Here is a 27,709-nt window from a genome sequence, read left to right as displayed (position 1 = left end):
CAACACTTATTTGGTAATTGCTTACTATGTGTACAGTCCAGTCAGTTGACGTCTATATGCTGATCATTCAGAAAGTAGAAAAACATTTCGAAAAGGATCAAAGAAGGAAAAAGTGAGGTAAAAAACGAGAATACTAATCAGTACTTGGCAACTTGATCTCATGGACAACAGCGTTCAATCTAATGAGACTGCAAAATCCCTCCTTGGGATCGAGCAATCCAATGTTCCAAGCTCTACATTCATGATATTTAATTCCCCTGGATCTCAGAATCAACTTCAGGAAACTACAGAGAGTAAGGACTCTGCAGATATCGAGGATGTGAGTGCCATATTTTCATTCAGTAATATACATTTTTGACATTCATCTCATGCATGTTTTTGTTTCTCAATTGTGATCATTTTATAGCTAGATTTTCTTCATTTTATATTTTTTTACAAGTTGAAACAAAAATGGTAATTTGTCACCGATATCTAATGTGTAAGGAAAAGAAAGTGGTCTGAAGAATCAAATAGGGCGCATAAAATTCTGACAGGGTTCAGAATTACGTTCATCAAAGAAAGGCATTATAAGTCAAAAGAGGCGGTCAGGGTTATGTCCTAGAAACTGGAGGCTTGAAATATAATATATTATCAGTAACTATGTTTCAGTACCAGTAGAATTGGTTCAGTTCTGTCCTGAAGCTTCCCGTTCTCACATTTGCACAAACTGCACATCCATAACCTTATTATTTTGTGTCACTTTTCATAAATCCTTTTGCTGTAATCCATATGTCCATTATTACTTTCAGTTTAATGGAAAAAATAAAAGAAACCAATAAAACAAGCATGTATTGTTAACTAGAACATTTGTTCTACTCATTCAGAACATAAGTTCATGGTTAATGTTACAAATGAAGATGCATCACAAAACTGCTTTTTTTATTTCTGTTTTTGACTAGACAGGTTTCATCATTGATAATTCTTACTACATATGCTTTTGTACTCTAAGAATCTGAACACATAGAGAATGGAGATTCACCACATGTTTATGATATCTGTATGCATTTACATTGATAGGGATAAATAACAAGATTTCATTGTCTGTAATATGGTTTGTTGTAATTTTCATCTCCAATTTGGAATCTATCAGTGTACTCTCCTTTAAACTAGTTGTCATATGTCAATATAAGTGTGTTGTATTAAAAGTTTAAACCTCTCCATATTTTAATGTCTGACCACAGTTTATCTGCAATAGTTATGATTTCTAAAGTGGTGGTACATGCTCTGATATCAAAATAGTTTTCATTGAGCTCCATGAAAATGACAATGTTGAGGAAATAAAAAAGAAAAGAAAGTAATATATAAGTGAGTGGTAAGGAGAAGTCATTAGTTGCAATATACAACAGCTTTTGAAAGATGGAGGTTCTAAAGAAAAGATAATTGACACCTTAGAGAACCATTGAAGGTTAGATTAGAGAGATACTTCAGAAAAGAAAGCTCTGATTAGAAGCTTAGAACCTCCATTGTTATCTCTAAAATTCATCCATCAGCATTTCATCCCTACTCTTCTTCATGTTCATAAACATTAAAGTGCTCTAACAATAACTTATGACTTGAAGGGGGTAAACACAGTTGTTAGAACTAAATATGAACTAAATACCTGGTCGTTACTTGTGTGTGTCTTCTTCACTTATGTATCAATAGTTCAAAGCTCATTTTGGAGAAATGGCGGACCCAGCCTACTTTAGACCGAATCTTAGGTAAAATGTTACCATCATGAGGATAGGATGAAACATAAAAGATGAGCGTTTAGATGCTGGAAATACATTCTATGTTTTCAATCATTACCATATCTCTCCATTTGGCACCTATATTAGATTATTGTCGCAGATTGGCAGCCAGTTTTAGGTAAATACTTCTCCTAAATCTTCTTGACATTCAGCTGTGCTACATGGCTATCCATATCATTGTTGGGGTATGAATTTGACAATTTACAATGATGTGACATCTGCATAGAGCCATAGACAATAAATTTGCTCCAGTTATGGTAGGAACGTTATGTGCAAAGTGATGTGGGTCTCTGTTACAAGGACCAGGTCTTATAATTTGTAGCCACAATTCTCTTGCCACTTTCCTTTTCGATTTATTTTCCCCCTTATTCAAGAATGTCATAACTGAAGCTACAAACTGTGATATCTGGTTTCTCAATTTCAAAATTTAAGCTTGAGCTAAAAATCTTCTGCTACCTCCATGCTCTACATAAGTGTTTTGTTCTGATTGTCTACGAATTTCCAGCTTTTCTGCCTTTTACAATTTTTCACCATTCTCTATTTCTGCAGTGCTATTCATGTGTATGATTTTTTTCTACAACATATTGATGTAGGTAAAAGTCTGTGATATTTGTGGAGATCCTGGTCTGGAAGAGTTACTTGCTATCTGTAGTAGGTGTAGTGATGGTGCTGAGCACATGTGAGTTCTTTACTTTTCTGTATGGTATATTTGAACTATTAACTAATGGCTTGATTTGTCTTAAGGATATGCACTCAATTGTTCGTTTTTAACCAGATATTGCATGCACAAAAAATTGAAGGGGCTTCCAGAGGGTGATTGGTTATGCGAAGAATGCAAGTTTAAGGAAGAAACTGCAAATCAAAATGTTGATACAGTGAACGACACTTTATCAGAAGCTTTAGAAGTTCATCATTCGACAAAAACTAGTCAAAATATTAAAAATGATTTTGATCCTAACTGTTTGCCTGAGTTAGATGCTAAAGCACTTAATTTAGAAGAAAAGGTGGCCCATGAAAGGCCCCAAAGTCCACAAATCTCTGCTAAGAGGGAGGAAAGCAACTTGAAGGTTGATTTGAAAAATAGCGAAAGGGTTCCACAATCATGTGGTATCTCCTCTTTGAGGACAGTTGATGCCAAGAACAAATTGTGCTTATCGCATGAAAGTTCATTACACATCTTAGGTGCTGATAAATCAAATCAAATAAAGCCATTGGCATCATATGGAGGTCAATCTGTGAATAATTCGTTATTTTCTCGCTCACAAACCTTTTCAGGTTATAACTCAAGTAAGATATCTGATATGCTTCCATCATCATGGGGTAAGCACAATTGAGCAATTTTAATGTTTATGCCCTTAAGAATCTATATACATATTTAGTTTCTAATACTTGTACTTCTTGATAGGGCCTCTATCAAAGACGGTTTCATTCAAAAATTCCAATATGAAGCCGAAAGTTCAGTTTATTGAAAGTATGCCTTCTCATAAACAAATTATGAGCAAAGAATCCAATGATTCAAGAAAAGGACAGATAAAAAAATTGAGCAAACCTCCATCTTTCAAAAGCATTACACCGAGCTGCTCCCATGCTGAGTCTATAACTAAAACCCAACCCGTTCACCCTTCAGTGCCTTCACAGGCTGAAGATCTTAGAGGTCGTAGAGAAAAAAGTGTGGTAGAAAAGAAAAGTGCTATCTTGGAACCCCTACCTGTCAATCCTACATCCGTGGCCAGCGTTGGCAATCTGCATGTGAAGGATGCCCCGGTTGAGATTATATCTGAATCAAAAATTCTGGACATTCATAGATGTTCACATGACAAAAATAATGTGGGTAAGATTCCTTTTTCCTGTCGGCATACTCTTACTCTACTCTCTTACCTTTTTCCTGTCAGCATACTCTTACTCTACTTGCATTTCTGATTTTTTTTTCAGTGCTATTGCTTAACTTTTTTTTTCTTTTCTTGTATTTAATTAGGATGTAATGATGGGAAGTGGTCATACATCTTGAAAAGTTTTGGACGATCATCCTCGAATTTAACTTCCCAAAAGCCATGCCAACCTGCCTTGAAACAAGATATTCATGAGATTTTAGGTGCTGCTGATAAATCATGCAGTATTCCTAATGCAACCTCTCAGCGAACTGTGCCTCAAGTTGTAGAAATCTTGCATGGGAATGACAAAGTCAAAGATACAACCTTTTCGGGTATCTTACAGCAAGCTGCTCCAGTTGTTAGTGGATTACTACGATGTAGAAAATGTAATGAAACAGGTCATCCTACACAGTTTTGTTCAATTTACAAACTCCCTGTTTCTTCACTTAAACCTTCAGTTGGTCAAAATACAAGAGATCTTCACAACAAAAGTAATGACTTAAGAGATGCTGCAGAAGCACCTATTTTGAAGTCAACAATACAAAAAGATATTAGATTGCCAGATCATCCGGATAAATTATCTATGCCTAGTGCCCGTTTGGGCTATAAAGTACCTTCCAATGATACACCATTAGGTTCTTCTAGCTTTCTTCATAACTCAGCTCATCAGGAGAGGATTCAGGGCCAAGATGTTATAAGAAACAGGATGGGTGATCCTAGCAAGATAGAAGCTTCAGGTAATTTGAATGAGGAAGTTGTTCAAGCCTCATGTGCTCCTACAGAAATTAAGTTTCATCCGATTGTTACCATTTCAGATCAGTTGAATACAAAGTTTTCACCACATGTTGTGCCCACTACAGCTTCTGTTCCAGCAGATGTACTAAGATCTTCAGCGATTCCACAGCTTGAGTCCATCTGGCAGTAAGAACTTTTCGTGGTGCAACTCTTAGTTCTGTCTTATAGTGGAGGATTTTATTACGTTTTCCAATGTATTTGTATTTGGTAGTTTATGTTGAACTGTTTCATTGTCCTAATCTTTTCTCCTTTAACTTGCAGAGGTGGTTTCGAGGTGCTAAGGTCTGGAAGAGTTTTCAAATCCTATGAGGGGGTTCAAGCCCACTTGTCAACTTACGCATCACCAAAAGTTCTTGAAAAGGCAATCAAGTTTCCTGGCAAAGTCCATCTAGAAGAAATAACTTATCTGAGCTCATGGCTTTGTCAATATCAGGGACATAGCCTAGGCGAACACAATATTGCACTCTTTTTCTTTGCTAAAGATATGGAGAGGTTTGTTTAATATTTTCATTGAAGGTCTGCTTGTTACTAACATTGCATGATGCAACCTCTAATTTTCTTTCTGTTGGTTTTGATATAGTTATGAAAACTCTTATTCGAAGCTGTTGGAAGACATGATTAGGAATGATTTGGCCCTCAAAGGAAACATTTCTGGAGCTGAACTTCTTGTTCTCCCATCAAATAAATTACCACAGAACTTCCAGCGTAAGAGTCCTGTCTTTAAAATTGCATTTTGATCTGCTAATACTCGTAATTGCCAATCTATCGGCTCTGCAGATGAGAATTAGGAACTTTTAAGATTATACCATTCTAGCCTGCTAAATATTCTTGTTATTTCTCTCCTCTTTCAGGTTGGAATAGGTTGTACTTTCTATGGGGTGTATTCAAGGGGAGGAGGCCCAACTGCTCAAAAACCATGCTTCAGTTACAGGATAAGCCTTTGGAGGCCAGCTTCAATTTGGAAACATCAGTTCAAGATTTGCCTCTCCCTGTTCCTGAAGCTTCTCAATCCCAGAAATTAAATTGTAATGTGATTCCATATGGGGAAATGCCAACTTGTTATAAGGTTAATGAGGTGAAAGAAGTTGGATCTGTTATCTGTGAGAAATTTCCATCAAGTTCACCTCCAGGTATTGAGGACCTTCCTTGCCTACGGGTCTGCTCTAGTATGCTGCTTGTCAGAATGTATGAGCAAGGTTCTATGCTTACAGATTTTTCTTTTCGTTCTCCTGAATCAGGTTCTCGAATGAATGCCATCCTTTCATGCTCTGGAGCAGAAAACAAGGTCAGGGCCCTACTAAAAGGATCTTACATCTCTTTAGGCACAAAGTAACAATGTGCCTTTTGATGATTTTTACACAACCCTCTGAAATCTTATCTAGACAACTATAATAATCTTGTCAATTTGAAATAAACCCAAAAATCTTTTAAGTGACAAGCTTCACACACATATGCACACACATCCATACACGCACACGCATGCACGCAGTCACCCTGTTAACTCATTGTTGAGATAAGAGGACAGTTGCACTACAAACCATATTCTTTTATTTCTCTTGTTTAAAACCCTAATTCTCTAATTAGTTACCAAATGGACCCTTGGGACTCTAAAACCTAATTTGAACATCTAAATTATAGGTTGAAATTGAGAAGATATGATTTTTAGGGATTTGTTGTGAACATTGTGTTAGGAAGATTATATTTTGGGAATGGGTTTATGAAAGAAACTAGAGGAGGTGAAGCTAAGATGAGATGGCTGTTGAGCTATGTTGCGTCGACACAGGTACTGGTACGAGTATGGGTGCGACAAATTTATAAAAGGTAGGGTACAGAGTCATGACTATGTAAACCTATTGAAATTAATAATTTACAAAAAAAAACAATTATTTTTTCATTCACATGTTATGAGTATTAAAAACTCGATGACCTTTTTTATGTTTCTTTTTCTATGTAGTTTATAAACTGGAAAACCACTCATTTTCTAATTGTTGAATAAATATCCATGGAGTGCATGACTACTGTTTTGAACTAAAACATGTAATATATAATTGAGTACACATTTGAATAAATATATGTGAATATTCAAAGAATGTCTAAGGTGTGTGTTGCTATATGATACATGATAGAAGTACCTACAAAGTATCTTAGGAGCATTGTTTTAAATATCCCCGACATGGCCCGATATATCCCCCGATATGTCCTGTTATAGGGCTTGCTATAACCGATATAGGCTTTAAATATCCTTTACTTTTTTTTGGCTATTTTTGGCAATATGTCCCCTATATGGCCGATATATCAGTCAATATGTGGACCGATATATCTTTTTATATAGCTTGTCGCAAAATAATATACCATGTTTGGCAATTTTTGGGTGAGATATCATGATTTCCTCATTATATCAAATGACATTTTGCCCTAAAAGTTAGATCAAATGTTGCAACGTTGATTTATATTTTTGTTTGTTTTACAAGGTTGATTAGTGATCCTAAACATATATTATTCACATTTAGTATGCTTAAATTTCATTACGTATGTTGAGATTACATTTTAATGCATTATACTATGTATGTAAACATCCGTTATGCAATTCCGATATTTACCATATATCCCCGATATTTCCCCGATATCCGTAATCAGATATGAATTTTGGCCATTTGATATTTCTCCGATATCCGATATTTAAAACCCTGTTAAGAAGTATATCTGTCTGGTACGTGTTGGGTACGAGTATAGCTTCATGATAGGAGTACCCAAGTAACATAGCTGGCGAGACACTAGAGAACTATCATCATAACTGGTTTTGCAAAATGAGCGGGTAAATGGTTTGAAAAGTGGCAGTTTTAAAATTATAAAATGTTATATTAGCCCCCATTGGAGGTTAGGATTATTCCATGAATATTTTCTTTCCTAATGTTAGGTTTGATTTTAATAGCTTAATTGGGATTGTTTGAAATTATGAAGATTCCTGGGGTTAGTTAAAAAAAGAATTTTGGTGGTATGTCAAAGAAACTCTTTTTTCTATTCATTTTGGCATTTTGCTGATTACAAACAAAGAAGAATTCTAAACACAAGATTATTGAAAGCGAATAGCGTCGCCTAGTGGTGAGACACTACTAAGGCTATGTGAGGCTATAGCCGCAAAATAGTGACAAAAAACGTAAAGTCAAATAGTAGTTTAATTTAAATGTGTATAAATATTCAAAAAATTTTAAAAAAAATTAGAAATGCTTATTTGATGATTTATAGAGGGGGTGGCAGAGGTGCAGGAGAGGCAATCAGAGGAGGATTTTGGGGGAGAGGGGGTTTTGGTGTTGAGGTGGAGTAGTCGGAGAGGGAGAGGTAGGGGTTGAGGTGGAGGATAGCCGGAGAGGGGTTTTAGGGTTTGAGGTGTTGTAGTTGGAGAGGTAGAGGTTGATGTGGAGCAGTTAGAGAGGGAGGACTAGGGTCACTGGTGACGAAGTTGGTGGAGGGAGAGAAGAGGCGATTAACAAGTTTTAGAAACTTAGGAAAAAACCTACTAGAGTTTTGCTAAGGGACTTGATAGGGCTAAAATTTTTGCTAAAAACATTAAAGAAATTTTGCTGAGTCAGCCGATATATGTTAGGGACATTCGCCCGAAAATTGCGAAAAAGCGGTAAAAGATATTGAGACTATAACGTTTAGTGGTAAGCATTATAAGAGGATATGTCGGTGGATATGTCAGCTATATCGAAGATATTTAGAAAAATGGTGTCATGTATTTACTTGAATCTAATTCAAGATGTTCTTATGTGCCTGCATTGAGTGTCTAAGCTTTTGCATCAATTCATTTGTTAGCTTTGAGCACCGTTATTCTCATTATGCCATTTCTTAAGATCAGTTTTTACACGTTCAACAGGTCATGCGTGTACATCTTTTGTTCTATTACTGCATCGCCTACCAAAAAGATGAATTTTAGTAGTACAGGGAATTAGTTCTAAACTTATTTGAAGAATCTTTAAGAATAATATCTTTTCAAGTTTTGCAAGTTTTATTTTGGGGAAAATGCTTTGACCCCTATATCTATACTACTTATAAAAGAGAAACCCATGTCAAAACTTTTGATTTCCTATATTGCCCTTTCAAGTTTTGATAATTTATAATATATCATTAGTTATAATTAATCCTTAAATAACTATCCATAATTCTTTATTAAATATTTAAATGCACCTCCTACTCTTCCCCAAAATATTTAAATATTTGGTCAAGAATATAATTATTATCGACAGTTTATAATCTAACACTACATGCAAATGCTTATATCTATATTTAGAATTTTAGAGCGTCAATGTTCACTTTTCGAGCTACCTTACTTGCATGTCAGGGGGGCTTTGCAACCTGCTCTACTATCTAAGAGGTTAAAACGACTGCATTGGAGGGATATCAAAATTTAATCCATAGGAGAACCAGAGTTTTGTAGTTATTAAATGCACCTCCTACTACTCCCCAAAATATTTGGCCAAGAATATAATTATTATCGATAATTTATAATCTAACACTACATGCAAATGCTTATATCTATATTTAGAATTTTAGAGCGTCAATGTTCACTTTTCGAGCTACCTTACTTGCATGTCAATGCTTATATCTATATTTAGAATTTTAGAGCGTCAATGTTCACTTTTCGAGCTACCTTACTTGCATGTCAGGGGGGCTTTGCAACCTGCTCTACTATCTAAGAGGTTAAAACGACTGCATTGGAGGGATATCAAAATTTAATCCATAGGAGAACCAGAGTTTTGTAGTTATTAAATGCACCTCCTACTACTCCCCAAAATATTTGGCCAAGAATATAATTATTATCGATAATTTATAATCTAACACTACATGCAAATGCTTATATCTACATTTAGAATTTTAGAGTGTCAATGTTTATTTTTCGGGCTACCTTAATTGGATGTCGGGGGGCTTTGCAACCTGCTCGATTCTCTAAGAAGTTAAAACGACTGCATTGGAGGGATATCAAAATTTAATCCATGGGAGAATCGGAGTTTTGTAGTTATTAAATGCACCTCCTACTCCCCAAAATATTTGGTCAAGAATATAATTATTATCGATAGTTTATAATCTAACATTACATGCAAATGCTTATATCTACATTTAGAATTTTAGAGTGTTAATGTTCACTTTTCGAACTGCCTTAATTGCATGTCTGGAGGCCTTTGCAACATACTCTACTCTCTAAGAAGTTAAAACAACTGCAATGGAGGGGCATCAACGATTAAGCCATGGGAGAACCAGAGTTTTTTAGACACCAACTAAGGTAGAGTTAGAGAATGATGTACCATATTATTCATTTCTTTGGGTCTTATGAGCACCAACCGCTAATGAGTCCAAAAGTTTCAGCTCAAGACTATAATTTCTTCGCAATCAGTCACACAATAGTATAAGATAATCAAATAATTATAATAATAAGATGTAGAGTCTAGACTTTTAAACTTCAATTTGAATCAATGCATAAACTATAAACCCAATTAACTAACAAACAATCTTTTTCATTTTCTCTGTATATAACTTCTCTTTCATCTCTCGTGTATAAATTAGCTCATACATTTTCTTCCGCTCACCATAACACCTACTAAGTCAAATTCATACAATTATAAAAGAAAAGCTCAATCAAAACTCCACTTAGATTAGAATGAGAAATTTAGCAGAGCGTAAAATGTTGACTTCTTTTGAGGATCAAATTTCCTCAAGCACATATTAGCATGGTATGTTCCTCTATAATTCAATTAGTATTTTGAAAATGAGTTTCAAAACATAGTTATTGTAGAAATGAGTCAATTTCGTACGGTCTAAATTGCTATAGTCAATTTGGTGATTAGTTTTCTTTTTGAAGACATTGATATCACAAAAATTTCAGAGCATACACCATCCAGCTCACACTTTGTCACCGTCATGTATGGCCAAAATAACCAGTCTGTCATGGACATCCACTCTATATATGGAGGTTGTTCACCATCAGAAAGAGGTAACTTGATCTAACCTAACAAAAGACTCTCGGAGCAATTTAAATCTTCCTTCTGATCTAAACTAAGAGATGATCATCTCTAATAGACATAGCATAAGAACATACAGTTCTAAACTCTGCTCGAGCTTAAGTTCATCAGCTGACTTGATCGTCGGAGGTACCACAGGGGAACTAATCCCCGTCCTCTTACGGGTTTGTTCTTCTGGTCTTTGCAGCGGATCCGGATATCCTAGTTCAAGAACCAGGCATAAAGTCGAAGAAGGGAGCGGGTCCTCCATCATCCTTCATCTCCCCAAACCTGGATTAATTGGCTGTTTGATATTAAGCATCAACATATATATATATATTGAAAAATATTACTGGAAGATAGTTATATGTACTTTGAGAGTTCCACTATAAAGTTATTGGAAGGTAGTTATATGTGCTAAAAAGATGGATGAATCATTCAAAGGTATACAATATTATTGAAAACTAGTACTACCAAATAGGTAAAAATATTACTTTTGTTAGTGGAAACTAGTTATTCATTTTAAAGTTAATTTCTATTTTCCTATGTAATATGTCTTTCTTAGGTAATTTTTATGTTCCTCATCTATTTTCGACTTTTTATCTTGAATTTCTTCATTTCATTCTTTTGGCCTACCACTTTCTTAGGTAATTTTTATCTTCCTCATCTATTTTTGATTTTTTTATCTTTAATACCCTACCTTTTTCTTGTATTGTCCATCTCTCTTCGTTACTTTCTACCTTTTTTTAAAATGTCCTTTTCTTTTTGGTTATTTATCCTACTGTTTTCTTTTGAAATAAACTTGTCTTCTTAATAGCCGACCTTTCGCCTGTATAGTCTACCTTGCTTTGTTTCTTTCTACCTTTCATTCCAACGTCCTGCCCTTTTCTTTTTAATATGTACCTAAACTTCTACATTTCGCATATGAATAAATCAACAATTTTCATATTCTTTTATCCATCTTTTATATGAACAATTATCCACTTTAATTGAAGGTCAGGTTGCAGGTTGGAGCAAGGTGGTTGGTGGAAGGAGGGAGGTGTTTTGAGCCGGGCGAGAGTTGGAGAGTGGTGGGGGAGGGGGTAGGGGAGGCATAGGGGATGTAACACCACATCTAATTATTCTTCACAAAATAACATGTTATTTGGCTTTGTATGAGAGTAATGTTAAATAGCTTGAAGATCATATGACCTAATTTATTAATAAAAAAAATTATTATTAACATAAAAAAAATTTGATATTGAAACTAAGGGTTGTCTTATTTGTTTTATTAAGTTGTGTACCTTAAGTATCTACATAATAGTATGCTAACTTAATAGCCTATAGTAGCTATTATACAAGGTCGGTATGAACAACAAAGAATTTTACAGTCAACACGTGTGTCCATAGAAAACGACACGTAACCTCTTCAGGTGAGTTCTATCTAACTTGGATAGACATGAACTAACCGCCAGAGGTAAACTAAACTAAAAAAAAAAAGCAAGACCCACTCCGATAAATAGGGATCTAGGCTGTAGTGAAGAGTATACTATAGAGATCAAGGGGAGAAAAGAGAAAAATAAAGCTCCAGTAGAGGACGTACATAAGAACACTCACTGTTTTAAAAAACCCCCGCCTAGTCCGCTTAGTTGTACGCCTAGGCTTAGACGGTACCTAGACCGCCTAACTAGCGCCTAGCGCCTAAACGGTATTTAGGCTGTCCATCTAGATTTTACGAGCGTTTAGGGGAGCATTGTCTACGTATGTGGATTGCATCCTATAGGTCTTGATTGTGATTTTGTGTCGTAGCCTACACGTCCTCCAAACTCCATTAACCTCCAAATATGAACATCTCCACTACCTCCTCCGACCTTCAGCAAAACCTCATTGATCACCACTTAAATGAAGAAAGAAAAAAAAAACGTCCAGAAACTGCTTAGACGCCCGCCTAGGCGACTAAGTGCTGGGCGTCAAGTCCGACGTCTAGAAGCGCCCAGCGTTTAATGTAACACTGAGAACACTAGAGGATGAGATTGCCATCACTCATATTTTAGTGTTACTTTCTAATGCTATATTCTTGTACTAAGATTTGTTTTATTTTGTCATCTATATTAAATGAGTGAAGTTGTGTTCTGCTTAGTAAGTTACATTCAACCTCTTAAAAGTTAAAATTAAGGTTTCATTTCTCTTTAATAACATATGTTGTCAAGTCTCTACAAATTCCTATTGTAATAGCACTTTGCATCACTGTTATAAATAGCGATAAATAGTCCTGCAATAGCGGCGCTAATAGCGTTAGCGGTCCCTTCCCGAGACGCTATTGCCCGCTACGCTATCGCGCAATAACAGTGACATATCACAGAATATGTCTGTTTACAAAAGTGGCCAATAGTATGTCACAAAGGTAAATAGTGAGCGATTGCATTCAAATTTGCTTTTTGACTGCTATTTAAAAGCTGTTAGAGGTTTAATTTTTTAAAATTATACTCAACCCTTGACCATTGCATTCCACCGTCTCATGTGATTTTCAGCATACTCCTGCCATCTCTCATAGCCTCTGACACCTACCTTGATACTTCCTCTCATCTCCTTCACCGTGAGCTCCTCTTAGGGCAGTCATGTCACCGCTAAGCTATTCTTCTAGAAGATGACTTTTTGACTCCTCCAGTCATCTTCGGTATTACGTGATGGTTACATGTCTATTTCATGTTTAGGATATCTTTGAATCATCCAATATGTACTTTTAGATTTTTTAGATTTTTCTTTAATTTTTTTAGTATTTATACATATCTAAATTAGATTGCTATTTAACTTTACGCTTTTTACCGCTATTTTACCGTAATAGCCCGAAATAGCCTTAGCGATGCCTCACCGCTACGCGACGCTATCCGCTATCGATAACCTTGCTTGGCATATACATAGCACGTACAAACTCAGTGCCACTCATGTTGATTGATAACACTGAAAAGGAGCCATCAGTGTTAAGTGAGTTTATTGATTGATTCATCGGCATATATTCGAATTATGTGGGGCTTATGCCTCAAATTGTTTTTGGTATTGTTATCATTTATCGTGGATGGGGACATAAGGAACTATCCGCAGGTAAAATGGTTACTGAGGAAGTTGCACCTCATTCGTCGTTAATTGTTTTATATCAGTTTGATTTCTTTTTTTATATAATTATTTAATATTGAATTCAACCTTGATAATCTCATTGGGCTATCGTAGCTTATTCTTTTGTTAGTCCTCCTTTTTCAGATCAAGGAGCATAAATAGAGGACCATTGCCGGAAATTTTTTTTGGGAACTATTCCTGTAAATCGACTTGTAAACAGTTAGAGAAGGAGAAGCAAGTTATGTACTACATATGTAAAGTAGCAATAGTGAAAAAGTTGGTTGTTCATATTGTATGTTTTACATCGTACACCCAAACTAGGTTTTCTTATATTAAGTCTTAAGTTTAGGGCATGACAAAGTTGGTATTAGAGTATAGGTTAACAAACCTAGTTAAAGTTAGGATTGGATCCCAGACTGTGGGTTATGAATCTATCCTAAGATATAATATCTTTGTCACTAATCAATGTTGTGTTGCATGAAATGGTTAGTGCAACTGAAGTAATGATCCAAATGGACCATGTTATTGTGGCAAGATGTTTACTAACTAAGAAGTCATGGACATTGTAGCACAAAGGGACGTCTATATTTAGGAGAGTTCAAATTCCATAATAATGCTCAAAAATACAAAAGCGTTGTTAGAACAGGCTGAGATTTAACTTCAACAAGCTAAAAAAAATGAAAAGCTACCCCTTTTCCAATACATAGAAGGTATTATACAAGAGCATAACGCCCTAGCTCAAGAAAACTATAATCTTAGGTCGCACAATTAAAAGTTAAATATACTTGATGAACTAGAAAATGCAAGGAGGAACAACAATCAAGAAATTATAGTGATCCAATCAAGTTCGAAGGAGGATCCCGATGAAGATCTAGAAGATCCAGAAGAAGTCTGACTATATGAGGTGCATAATTTTGTCCTGAATGCACCTGTTCGTCTTATTTTAAAGGCACATAATTTTGGGATCCAATGTGCCTAATTTTCCAAGTATTTTCTAATGTAATAAAATATTTTGTGTAGTATCTTGCAAACTGGTAAATTTACATTTGCATAAATAATATTGTATGATAGCTATATGATTTATCTTACAAGATATTTTATTTTAGATTGTTGGATACCGTACTCAAGAAATAATCATAATAATCTGGTTGACGTTGATCCCAACATTTTAGGTCAGATTTTGGCGACGCTTACACAACTTGTACATAACCAAGGAGCCTAACACAATGAACTAGGAAGGAGGCAAGCTACAATGGAAAATGTTAAACAATTGAAAATGAAAGAAGATAAAGCTCTTGAAAGATCCCTGAAGTTTAACTCACTAAAGTTCTTCGATGAACCAAATCAGTACTATGGCTCGAAGACAGAAAATATTTTTACTATATTGCATTATGATGAGGAAAGAAGGGTTTCTTAATTCTTATGTTGTATTCCAACTACAATGAGCGGCACGAGAATAGTAGAGGATGGTTGATGATGAAAAATGGACACAACATAATATAATGCGAATATGGGCAAACTTCGTTAAGGAATTTAATGATGAATATTCTCCACTTGTTGCTAGGGAAAAACGGGAAGAAAATTCATCTCCTTGAAATAAGAAAATATAAATGTTGCACAATATGCTGTAAAATTCAAAAAGTTGATGAACATCGCCAAGAATATAGTTGATACTAAGGGGCGCATAATCAGAATTTGTCAAAGGATTAAGAAATGAAATTTAAGATGCGATAGCTTCATAAATTTCTACCTAAGCAAAATCAGTAGAATTAGCATCTAAAATTGAAAAGCGAAGGATGAACAGGAAATCTAAGGACAATCTTCAAAGATAATGTCTGCCTCTAGTTATTAGAAGGGTAAAGGGAAACATGACGCTAAGAAAGCTAAAATTAATGTTTTAAATGTCGGATGTCAGGGTCATGTTGGACGGCTAAAATTTATGTCGGATAGCAGAAAGCGGGCTTATTTTAGAGGACAAAAAAATATTGGATTGCCAATTCGGATGGTGTGCATATGTGTAATATAATATCATAAATAAAATCTAAACATACTTAATAAATTCTATTGTCTAAACATATAAAAAAATAAATAACTTATGATGTTTAGGGTTAATGTTGAAGGAAAGAGGTGAGAAAAGAGTAGCCTGATACTGACAGTTAAGGAGAGAAGATCGTCCGATATTGATTTCGAAGGAATAGCTCGGAGAATAGACCGATAAGATGTTAAAGGAGAGACGAGTTATGGAAATGACTTCGGTCCTTTTTTTCCCTAACTGATTGGGTTTTGTCTTTAAAAGCAATATTAAGTTAGTTAGGCATTTAAGTCCAAACCTGATTAGACATAACTAAAAAAATCAGTTGATTTTTCAGATTGAAAAATAAACCAACATATACGACATATGTCCCTCGATATATCCGACCGATATATCCGACATGTTTTCCGATATATCCGATATGAACCTTGAAAACACAATACGCATTAAAAATCTTCATATCGTGTCGGTTAGCCTCTAAATTTGCCATGTTAGCCGACGTGTCTTACATGGTGGCTGACATTTAAAACACTAGCTAAAATTGGTGACCTTACCGCAAAGCGGGGGTGATTTTCAGAATTGCACCTATTGCGATAAGCCGGGACATACTGAAGATCAATGTTGGAAAAATGCAGGAAAATGTTGGCGGGGAAAGTCACTTTGTCAAGGACTGTCCAAAAACAACAATAAAGGCTAAGTAAGGGCCGCAAGATGCTAAAGAAAATAAGCTTCGTATGTTTGGAAGGGTTGGGCGTTAGACGGAGAGGAAGCACCAACCGTTTCTTTAGTGATAGAAGGTATGCTTCTAATTTAAATATGAGTTGCTAAAGTTTTGATAGATTTTGGATCAACGCACTCCTACATTGCACCACAATTTGCGAAGTTTATTGATAAAGGACATAAATAAATTACTTTACTAGTTGGAGGTGTGTAAACCTCTAGTAGTAAGCTCATCACTGATCAAGTGTACAAGGTCTGTGATGTTAAAATAAGCAGCAAGGAATTTCAAGCATGAATTGGTTAGCCCAACATCATGCTCACGTGGACTGTCGAGCCAAGATGATAAGATTTTGTCAAAATGGTGAGGTTCTATCCACCTGGAAAGTCTGTGGTTGAATTTAAAGGAGAAGGAAAAAATATATCACCTACACATAGCGGGTAAAAGCTCAAAAATAGTTATGGAAGGGACACTAGGTTTATATAGCTTATATCATGAATAATCCAACGAACAAAGTAAAAATAGATGAAGTTCCTATTGTGAAGGAATATCCTGACAATTCCTAAAGAATCAACATCCTTACCTCTCGATTGAGAAATTCAATTTCGTATCGAATTAGTTCCAGGAGCAACCCTTATATCAAAAACTCCATATAGGATGACACCTGCATAATTAGAAGAATTAAAACTATAACTATAGCAATTACTGGAGAGAATTTTTATTTGACCTAGTACATCACCATAGGGAGCGCCTGTACTGTTTGTTAAGGAAATAGATGGATCGTTGAGACTTTGCATAAATTATAGAGGCCTAAACAGCGTAACAATTAAAGAATAAATATTTGTTGCGTCTTATTGATGAATTATTTGATCATTTACAAGGAGCAAGAGTATTCTCAAAATTTCATTTAAGGCAAGGGTATTACCAATTAAAGATTCGGGAAGAAGATATTTCTAAGATTGTATTTAGAGCAAGATGTGAGTATTATGAGTTTGTAGTTATGCCTTTCGAACTAACCAATGCATCAGTTGCCGTCATGGATCTAATGCACAATGTTTAAACCATATCTGGACCAATTTGTTGTTAACTTTATTGATGACATTCAGGTTTACTCCAAATCCACAAAAGGAACAACATTTGCATCAAGTGCTACAAACTCTCCGTACTCATTAGTTATCTACTAAGTTTAGCAAATGTGAATTTTGGTTGCCCCAAATATCATTTCTTGGACACAGTTTCTGTTGAAGGAATTAATGTTGATCGTCAATGGTAGAAGCCGTGACTTCTTGGAAGCAATCCAAGAATGTAACAGAAATAAGAAGTTTTTAAGGATTATCAGGATATTATAGGCGTTTTATGAAGGACTTCTCAAGGATTATTGCGCCATTATCAAATTTGACCAACAAGAAGAAGCCATTTAATTGGGTTGATAAATGTGAGAAGAGTTTTCAAGAGTTGAAAAAACAATTAACACTTGCTCCAATCTTAGCCTTGCTGTAGAAAATAAACAAAATTTGCAATATTTGCCTCGAAAGAAGGATTGGGTTGTGTGTTAATGTAGAACAAAAGAGTAATACTACTTATGCCTCACGAAAATTAAAGCCTTATGAGGTAAATTATCCCACATATGGTCTGGAACTGAGCCATAATGTTTGCTCTAAAGAAGTGGAAACACTATGTGTATGTGGTAACATTTAAGGTATATACAGATAATAAAAGTTTAAAATATATATTTACTGAGAAAGATTTAAACCTAAGGCAAACTAGGTGGATGGAATATTTAAAGGACTATGATTGTACTAGTAATTATCATCCTGACAAAGCAAATGTGATTGCTAATGCTCTTAGTAGAAAATCAAGTTTAGCTACAATAGCTTAAGAAATAGGAAATGAAAACAATGGTGTCTATGGTATCCTAAAGAAACACATACCCAAGTATTATTTTCAAATCTTTAGGAACGACCAATCATCTTGCAAAAGATTAAGGAAGCACATGATCAAGATCCTGAGCTTCAAAAGTTTTGGGAGAAGATAGATGAAGGGATAATTCTGAATTCACCTCAAGATTAGATGGACTTCTAAATTTCAAGGAAGAGTATGTGTGCCCAAAAGTTCTGAGCTAAAGAAAGATTTTAAAGAAGCACATCATTCTAAGTATACGATCCATCTCGAAGAAACTAAAATGTACCATGATTTAGAGCAGCGATATTGGTGGTGGCATGAAAAGGGATGTGGCGAACTTTATGGCTAAGTGTTGCTAAGTAGTCAAGCGGGAACATCAACGACCATCAGGTTTATTGTAACCATTACCAATACCAGAGTGGAGATATGAGCATATTACAATGGACTTTGGTTCTGGTCTACCATGGTCACTTAAAGGATATGATACAATCTGGGTAATAGTACACATGCTCACTTAGTCAGCACATTTTCTCCCTATCAACAAGATGGACCCTCATGAGAAATTAGTTCGGTTGTATACTACTGAAATAGTAAGGCTCCACGGGACACCTGTAAGTATAGTAGCTGATCAAGATTCAAGATTTGTATCTCGATTTCAGCAACAATTTACAAATAACTATAGGTACTAGACTCAGTTTTAATATAGCTGGACGTCCTCAACAGATAGACAATTAAACTAATACAAATATTGGAGGACATGCTAAGGTCATGTGTACTTGATTTGGGTGGAAATTAGGAGAAACACCTTACACTTGCATAATTTCCTTATAATAATAGTTATCAAGCTACTATGGAATGAGCCTTTTGAAGCATTGTATGGTCGAAGGTGCAGGTCGCCTATTTACCGAAATGAAGTAGGTGAGAGAAAAACTTTGCAACCACACCTTGTTCCTATGTTGGAAGAAGCAATTGATAAAGTTCGTAAAATTAGACAGAATGTTGACGGCTCAAAGTGGGCAAAAGAGTTATGCAGACAAGCGAAGAAGGGATTTGGAATTTCAAGTAGGTGACAAAGTGTTCTTAAAAGTATCACCGCGAAAGGGTATAGTCAAATATAGAAAAGGCGGTAACGTTGGGACTTTTGAAAATTTAGAGAAAATAGGAAATGTGGCCTATGGAATTGCTTTACCACCTAGGTTAGATAGGATACATGACGTATTCCATATTTCGGTTCTTAAGAAATACCATCCAGACCCATCTTATATACTCGACTACAAGCCTTTGAAATTGAATGTCGATCTGTCCTATGAAGAAAGACCGATAAAAATTTTAGATTACAAGTCACAAGAATTGAGTAACAAAGTCATCCCGCTTGTTAAAGTTTTGTGGAGTGATTATGGAACAGAAGAAGCAACTTGGGAAAAAGAAGATGAAATGCGATAAAAGCATGCATTCTATTTTAAAAGTCCATGTAAAATATCAAAGACGAAATTTTTATAAGGGGGTAGATTGTGTCGCCACATCTAATTATTCTCCACAAAATAGCACGTTATTTGGCTTTGCATAAGAGTAAAATGTTAAATGGCCTGAAGATCATATGACCCAATTTAATGTTACTATTATTATTATTAACACCAAAATCTGATATTGAAACTAAGGGTTGTTTCATTTATTTTATTATGAAGTTGTGTAGCTTAAGTATCTACATAATAGTATGCTAAGTTATAAGCCACCAGTAGCTATTATACAAGGTCGATATGAACAGCTCTCATCCTAGCAAAGAATTTTACAGTCAATGCGTGTGTCCATAAAAAATAACACGTAGCCTCTTCAGGTGATTCTATCTAACTTGGATCGACATGAACTAACCGCCAGAGGTAAAATAAACTAAAAAAGTAAAAAATAAAAATCAAGGCCCATGGCTATAAATAGGGGTCTAGGCTGTAGTGAAGAGTATACTACAAAGATCAAGGGAAAAAACGAAAAAAAAAAAAATTAAAGCTCCAACAGAGGACGTACAGGAGAACACTAGAGGGTGAGATTGCCATCCCTTATGTTTTAGTATTACTTTCAAAGGTTTTGTTCTTGTACCAAGCATTGTTTTATTTTGTCATCTATATTAAACGAGTGAAGTTGTGTTCCTGTGAAGCGACTTTTAAATGGTTTGAGAAGGAGAAACATGTTATGTACTACATATGTAAAATAGCAATAAAGAAAACGTTGGTTGTTCATATTGTATAATTTTACGTCTCCCACCCCAAATATTAGGTTTTCTTACAACACATCTAAGTTTGCGGCATGATAGGGGATAGGGTGGTTGGGTGATAGGGAAGGACGGGAGATGAGGTTGGAGGGTAGGGGATGGATGGGGTGGGAGAGATGAGAGGAGAAAAGATAATAAGTAGAGAGACTATGGTATTATTGAGAGTTTTAAGAATGAGTGATGCATTGGGGTGTGCTTTTACCTTCGGGGATCAATACAGATTCAAATTCCTAGAGCTTTGGGAATCATTTTGCTTATAAACATCTTAATATCGTATTGGGCCATTTCCAATCTCAATGATTAAAGCTCAATGATCAAGGTTCTGGGAAATAAGGAATATATCTTGTAATATTAAAAAGAGACGTGATGTAAACTGTAGGATTTACATTTTAAGTGTTATGGTATGTCAGTCTTTTCTGTGTTGAGCCTTGCCCATCTATACTCGAGATTTCTTTCTTTGCCCAGTTCTTTTTCATGATCAACAGTTTGTATCCCTAGACTAATTGATACACAGTGTGAACTGGGTCTTGGAAAGCAATCAGTTTGTGGCCCCCTTTTGCTCTCAATGATTGTATATTTTTGCTTTCTGCGGTTAATTCGCATGTGCTTCCGCAGTGGAATGCTAGAGTTTGGGTAAAATTTTCAGTTATAGTTATGCACAATTCTTTTGATCTATTCTGTAGTAACACGTGTTAGTTGCCTTGTGGACTTTTGCTATTAAAGCCAGACAGTAAAATCCTGCTGGATTTGCGAAGCTTTTCCTGGTATTCTAGTGCCTCTACTATCTTTCATTGAACTTCCCTTATTTTTATCATGCAGAAGAATTTTGATTTAGAAAATGCGGAAATTAAGCCTCTACTCAGTAAGGAGAATATGGAAGAGAAAAGAAGCTTACTGGACTCTGATAATTTTTGCGTTAATGACCATCATGAAGAAAGGCCCAACAGGAAACGTTCACTCCCAACAAGCGGCGACGCTTTCCAAATGCCTAGTGAAATAATGCATTTCAAAGAGAAGATTCCCTTCATTGATGATACAAGGGAGCACAAGAGGATGAGGCCTGAAAGTATGGGACATGTCAGTTATAATAGTCATCAAGAAGATCTCAGCAAAAGTTTATCACCAAAAGGTCCTCCTGGGAGCTTGAACGCTGATGAGATCTGCTTGCTTCCAATAGAGCCAGACCCGAGAAGGGATATAATGCATAATGTAGTTACTGATGGAGAATGCTCTGCCGATATTCCAAATCTTGAATTAGCATTAGGCGCCAAAAAGAAACTTCCAGAAGAGGAAATCTTGCCTCTGTTGTCATCAAATACTGGGGATGATGTGGAGGGCTTGCTTTTTCTTTCTCTTGCTTTGCATTCTCCAGAAAAAGGACCCAAATCCTTCACCTCTATTTGATGGGTTTTGGAAAAAAGTAGATTCTTTGTTCTGCAAATAGACAGTGCTCAAGACTCATGGCTTTGTGCTTATGTAGTATGTCATCAATATTTGAGGATTGCAAATCACTTAACATCCAGAAGAGTTCAGGCAGATGCAAGCTGCTTTGATAGTGTTCTCCCAGGTTATTGCCATAAATTGGTACAGTTCGCATTTTATTCTCCTATTTAACAATTCACCTTTTTATGCTGATTGTTGGAGCGTTTTCTTCTTTCTTGTTTGTGCTAGGGCTGTTAAGATTTTATGCAATGTGAATGAGCCCAGAAAGAGCCTGCAAGATGATTGCTAACCTATGGACAGGTACCAGCAACTGCTGATTGCATCTGCTATGTATTATCCGATTGATTGATGGAAAGCAGGAAACAGGTCTCTCAAAAGAATGGTCTGACCTTCCTTTGGCAATGTTGCTTGAAGCTGATCGTATGTCGGAGAGAGTGCCTCGAGACAAGCTGATGGGCTAATGTGAGGACGTTGGTTTTACTTGCACGCCAGGAAGGCTAGAGACTTGGTTTTGTTTGCAATGTGAAGGCTATAGAGTACCTGTCGGACAAAAGAGGCTGAGTACTGCTGTGAAAAAATAGCAATTTTTTTTGGCTGAGAAAATGTAAAAAAAGGAAAAATGTTCAGAACACCATGACTTGATTATTTGAGATCTACACTTTTCAAACTGGAAGAGATCAATGGTCCCAACAGAGCTCAGTTGAGTTGTACTATGTCTTGTTCTTGCTCTATGAGATTTTACAAATATCCGTTGGGACTTTAAATTCTAGTTATTTACTTGACAAAATTAGATCAGTCGAGTTGCTCATGTCATTTTGAAGATTCAAACTCTGAAAGCTACACAACTTGCACAAGCTATTTCTGTGTACTGTACATGTGTGTATTTTCCAGATAGTGATACTGTTGGGTGACGATTTTTGAATCTCAAATTTCTATTACATGTGTTTATCAGAACTAACATCCCTGCACGGTCGTTGTCCATTAGGATTTTTCGACTTTCTACTCAATTTTTCCCCTTTCTTCATATTCTCGTGCATAGGAGATGTTTATACTATGTACTAGAGCTACAGTAATTCTCAGAGCTACAGTAAATCTTAGAGCTGCAGTAAATCTCCAATAAATTTAGTATGATGATACTAAACTAGTTTCAAACCCGTGCGACACAAGGATTTGTTAATTATTGAGCATGTATAGATAAATGTCATAAATTTTGTAAAACATTTATGCATCAAAAGAAAAATTAAATCAAAATTTCACATAACTTTCAATAAAAGAAAAAATAATATAGAAATGGTCACAAATTATATTTTGCTCGAGTCTAAAATGCTTTACCCAAAACTTGTTTCAGTTTTTATTGGTCAATTGTAAAACTTACACTCCCACTTATGTAAGAAGGATTGATACTTCAAATAGGCGAAATAACTCAAATTTATATGCTTAAAAAGGGACATCATAAAAGAATGAAAAAGAAAGATTGTGAACAACTCAATCATGAGGAATACAAGCCTTAAATGCACAGGATCATATGCGCCAAAATAGACTTGAGTATACATAGCTGTGAGTGTACTATTAGTTAAATAAATAACAAGTATACAAATAAAGAAGAACATATAATACTTTGATAAATTTTAAATAGGCTACATTACCAAATTGGTATGTTTTTAGTTGGACACACGTTCTAATTAGGTATTTTTAGTTTATCCAGCAACATTAAGGTATCATAATCAAATTCCTAATGCATATATTTTGTATTTTTTATTAAGGATTGGAATACGAAGTTTATAATGTGCCGGTTTAAGAATTAGAATGGACAATCAAATAAGGGTATATAGGTAATTTATATACAAACTGTTAGAATTTTAACATCTGTTAGCATAGAGGGTAAATTTGAAAGAAGAAAACAATTTGAGGGATAAATTTAAAATTATAATGATTTCAGTATTAAATTTAAAAATATCTATAATTTGGAGGGAATATATCAAAAGAACCCCATTTTAAAAGCATGTTTTTAAAATAAATAAAAAGATTCAAGCTAGAAGTTATATCTATGATGCAATGTCGGATCATCTATAAACAAATAAATAAATAACCTAAGACGAAAAACTAAATAAAATAAGTTACATATTGCTCCACATTTACTCTCTTATATATTTGCAAGTTTAACTACCTATCAACATTTCCCACAGTTGTTTTTCTTTCATAGAATAGTCTATATACAAAAGATAACTTGTTTCATAGTTAATAATCCTCACGTTCAAAATTGTAAAATACCATGCATGATAATAATATCTGCACATCCCTAACTTTTAACCAACATGCATTGAATTGAGCTTCTATAATCACTTGTCCAGATAGAAACTAAAAGTGAAAAGGAAAACATGTAATATCAAGTAGCACTATAAAGATAATTATGCACAATTCTACAATGTCCCAGTGGAAAAAAAAAAACCCTCCACCAAGAATAGCGCTTGCATCTTCGTGTGTAAAGGTCTACTTACATGCAATACACGAGGACAGATAATATTTACATACCCAACTTGTTCACTAAGGAAATAAAAATCTTTGCACAAAATTCTTTTAAAAATTTAAAAAACAAAAACTTAAAACCCTCATCAAAATTAGTTTCACAATTAAGAATCAATTCATAATCAATATTAAGAGTTATTTCCTAATCTTTCAAACATGTTGCAATGGACATTCCCTACCCTGCACAAGCACATAAATAAGTACATATTATCATGCAGAGTTAGTAGATTAAATCAATTGATCTTGATCAGATTCTCTTGATGTGCCTTGTTAGCATATGAGGCTTTAAAACTATGAAGGGGAACTTTTAGAGCATCCATCAATCATACTTGCATGCATTTGCGACGACTTTTCAAATCCTTTCTGTTACTATCTTTTGCTGTTTTTTACCATCCTCCTCTTGATCTGATTGATTATGTTCTCGGCAGCACACATCCAGTCCTTGTCATCAAAATATGGCAATCGAGAAGCCTTCACAGCCTTGCATTCCCCCAATATCTATAATGAATGGTCAAATAAATCAGTATTTTTATTTTATTTATTTATTTATTTATTATTTTTATTCAACACTATACAAGCAGGTTATTTATTTCACTTATGCATATCACCGAATCTACATATTTAAGAACTTATGATTATATTCTAATTATAAAAATATAGGTTCATACTTCACTCTTCTTGTTGAAGTTTCAATTTTGTACAATACTTGTATAAAAAGAGTCAATAAATTATCAAAGTCAGACTTGAACGCTAGTTCAACAAATTTTCAACAAAACAGAAAACTTGTGCAAGTCTAGAACACTCACAAAAAAGATTTCCCCATAACATACATTGAAAGCTGTACTTAATAGATTTTTTTTTGCAAGCGTACACATTATATGCAATTGCAAATCCAAAGGGCACATTTCTAATAACTTAAAAGAGCAAAATATACATTAAAATTGTAGAGAATAGAGAAAACCCTAATTATTGTTTATTGAGATAATAAGAAAGATATATATAGCCATACAAATAGGGTTAAGGTTAATGGGTAATGACCCAATAACCCAATACCCAATACTTAATTTAATACTTCCCCTCAAGCTGGAGCATATATATCTATCATGCCCAGCTTGTCACATATAGTAGAGAACTCATTTGAAGATGTAGCCTTGGTAAGAATATCAACAAGTTGTTGTGAGGACGGAGTGAATATGAGAGATACTATCTTCTTCTCCCAAGCATCTCTGACAAAATTACAGTCAACTTCAATATGTTTTGTCCTCTCATGAAACACAGGATTCTGTGCAATATAAATGGCAGAATGATTGTCATAATGCATTGGCATGGGTCCAGGCTGAACAAAACCAAGCTCTGTCATAAACTTTCGTAGCCACATCATCTCACAAGCGGTGTGTGCCATTGCTCTATATTCGGCCTCTGCACTAGATCGTGATACTACATCTTGTTTCTTGCTTCTCTAAGTCACAAGATTACCTCCAACAAAAGTACAGAATCCTGAGGTAGACTTTCGATCTCCCATGTCTCCTGCGTAGCCAGCATCAGAGAAAGCCGAAATGTGAGTATGCTCATGCTTCTTATATAGCAATCCCTTGCTAGGACAACTCTTGACATATGCCAAAATCTTCGGAGCTGCTATCCAATGAACCTCTCTAGGTTTGTGCATAAACCTGCTCAGTACACCTACTGCAAAGGTAATATCAGGTCTGGTAACTGTCAAATATATTAGCTTCCCAATTAGTCTTCTGTATCGTCCAGCATCATTTAGTAGAGAGGTATCATCATGCCACAAATCAACATTTGCCTCCATTGGAGTGCTTGCAGGTTTGCATTCCAGAAGACCTGCTTCTTCTAGTAAATCTAGTACATACTTTCTTTGGGACAACAATAGGCCATGCTTTTGATATGCAACTTCAATCCCAAGAAAATACTTTGGCTTTCCCATGTCCTTAGTGACAAAATGACGGTTTAGATATTCCTTAGTCTCAGCTAAAGCAACAGAGTCACTTCCCGTCAGCAAAATATCATCAACATATACGGCTAAAATAACCAAACCAGTTGTTGTGCGTCGAAGAAAGACAGAGTGATCAGACTGACAGCGTTGAAAACCAACACTAGAAATAACCTTGCTGAACTTATCAAACCAAGCTCGAGGACTTTGCTTTAATCCATATATGGCCTTTTTCAGCCTGCAGATAATATTCTTCCCCTGAGCAACAAACCCAGGAGATTGCTCCATATAAACTTCCTCGTCCAAATCACCATAAAGGAAAGCATTCTTCACATCTAGTTGGTGCATCGCCCAATCCATATTAACAGCCAGAGAGAAAATAATTCTGATGGAGTTGAGACGAGCAACGGGAGAAAATGTTTCAAAATAGTCAACACCATATGTCTGGGTATAACCTTTAGCAACCAGGTAAGCTTTATAACGGTTAACAGACCCATCGGGGCGATATTTCAAGGTATACACCCATCTGCAACCAATCACAGTCGCACCAGTAGGAAGAGAGACCAAGTCCCAAGTCCCTCTAGAAAGCAGTGCATTCATTTCCTCATCCATAGCCTGCTTCCAAGCTGGTACTATCATAGCTTCCTCATGTGACCTGGGTATAGATATAGTGGACAAGGACAAAGCAAACAGACGAAAAGATGGGGTGAGACGGTCATAAGAGACAAAAAGAGAGATAGGATATTTCGGGCAAGACCGTTTACCTTTTCGAAGAGCAATAGGGATATCCAAGTCAGAAGGAATAGAAGTCTCAACATGAGATGGACCAACAACTGGAGATGGGGCATGTACTTTTGGACGGCGAGAGTATGTCAGTAGAGGCTTCGGTGCAGGAGCGACATGAGCAGGTAATGGAATAGTAGTAGGAGCAGAAGAAGGTAGTGGTACCGGTGGACAGTCAGCAGTAGTGGAACCAGACGAAAAATATGGGACAGACTCAAAAAAGGTAACATCAGTAGACACAAAATATTTTTTGGTGGACGGATGATAACGCCTATACCCTTTTTTTTAGTACGAGAATATCCGACAAAAACACATTTGATGGATCTAGAAGATAACTTATCCAAACCAGCTGTTAAATCCTGAACAAAACACGTAGAACCAAAGATACGGGGAATTACAGAAAATTGTTTTTATCAGGATAAAGACAATTGAATGGTATTAAACCATCAAGGACAGAGGAAGGCATGCGATTAATAAAAAAAATGGCAGTGAGAACAGCATCAGATCACAAATACTTTGGAACATTCATATGTATCATTAATGTTCTAGCAACATCTAGAATATGTT

At 35.5% G+C, this 27,709-nt stretch overlaps 1 protein-coding gene across 8 annotated transcripts; it reads left to right on the top strand.

The window, feature by feature from the left end:
- LOC109825918 lies at positions 7-22,672 on the top strand. 8 transcript variants are annotated; one of them, XM_020392875.1, is made up of 12 exons: positions 7-319; positions 2,363-2,448; positions 2,545-3,089; positions 3,175-3,600; positions 3,745-4,377; positions 4,501-4,561; positions 4,697-4,927; positions 5,016-5,140; positions 5,287-5,565; positions 5,674-5,720; positions 21,259-22,006; positions 22,111-22,672. In XM_020392875.1, the coding sequence occupies exons 1-11, from the start codon at positions 161-163 to the stop codon at positions 21,841-21,843; spliced, it is 3,177 nt and encodes a 1,058-aa protein (XP_020248464.1). In that variant the 5' UTR covers positions 7-160; the 3' UTR covers positions 21,844-22,006; positions 22,111-22,672. The 8 variants fall into 8 exon arrangements, with proteins under 8 accessions (XP_020248464.1, XP_020248455.1, XP_020248448.1 ...); XM_020392866.1 differs by having other exon boundaries at positions 4,456-4,561; XM_020392859.1 differs by having other exon boundaries at positions 3,745-4,561; positions 22,111-22,182; positions 22,249-22,672.

This window comes from Asparagus officinalis, chromosome 1, assembly GCF_001876935.1.
Source record: "Asparagus officinalis chromosome 1, Aspof.V1, whole genome shotgun sequence".
Classification (NCBI taxonomy): domain Eukaryota; kingdom Viridiplantae; phylum Streptophyta; class Magnoliopsida; order Asparagales; family Asparagaceae; genus Asparagus; species Asparagus officinalis.
Note: the sequence above shows the minus strand (reverse complement) of the source record. Positions and strands in the feature narration are given on the sequence as shown.

What these genes read in the sequence shown, in the direction of transcription:
- LOC109825918 (XM_020392846.1), top strand. Translation starts at nt 161, where the DNA reads ATGGACAACAGCGTTCAATCTAATGAGACTGCAAAATCCCTCCTTGGG. An exon ending in ATTACCACAGAACTTCCAGC is followed by an intron (nt 5,141 to 5,286) that starts GTAAGAGTCCTG and finishes CTCCTCTTTCAG; the next exon opens with GTTGGAATAGGTTGTACTTT. An exon ending in TCCATCAAGTTCACCTCCAG is followed by an intron (nt 5,566 to 5,673) that starts GTATTGAGGACC and finishes CTCCTGAATCAG; the next exon opens with GTTCTCGAATGAATGCCATC.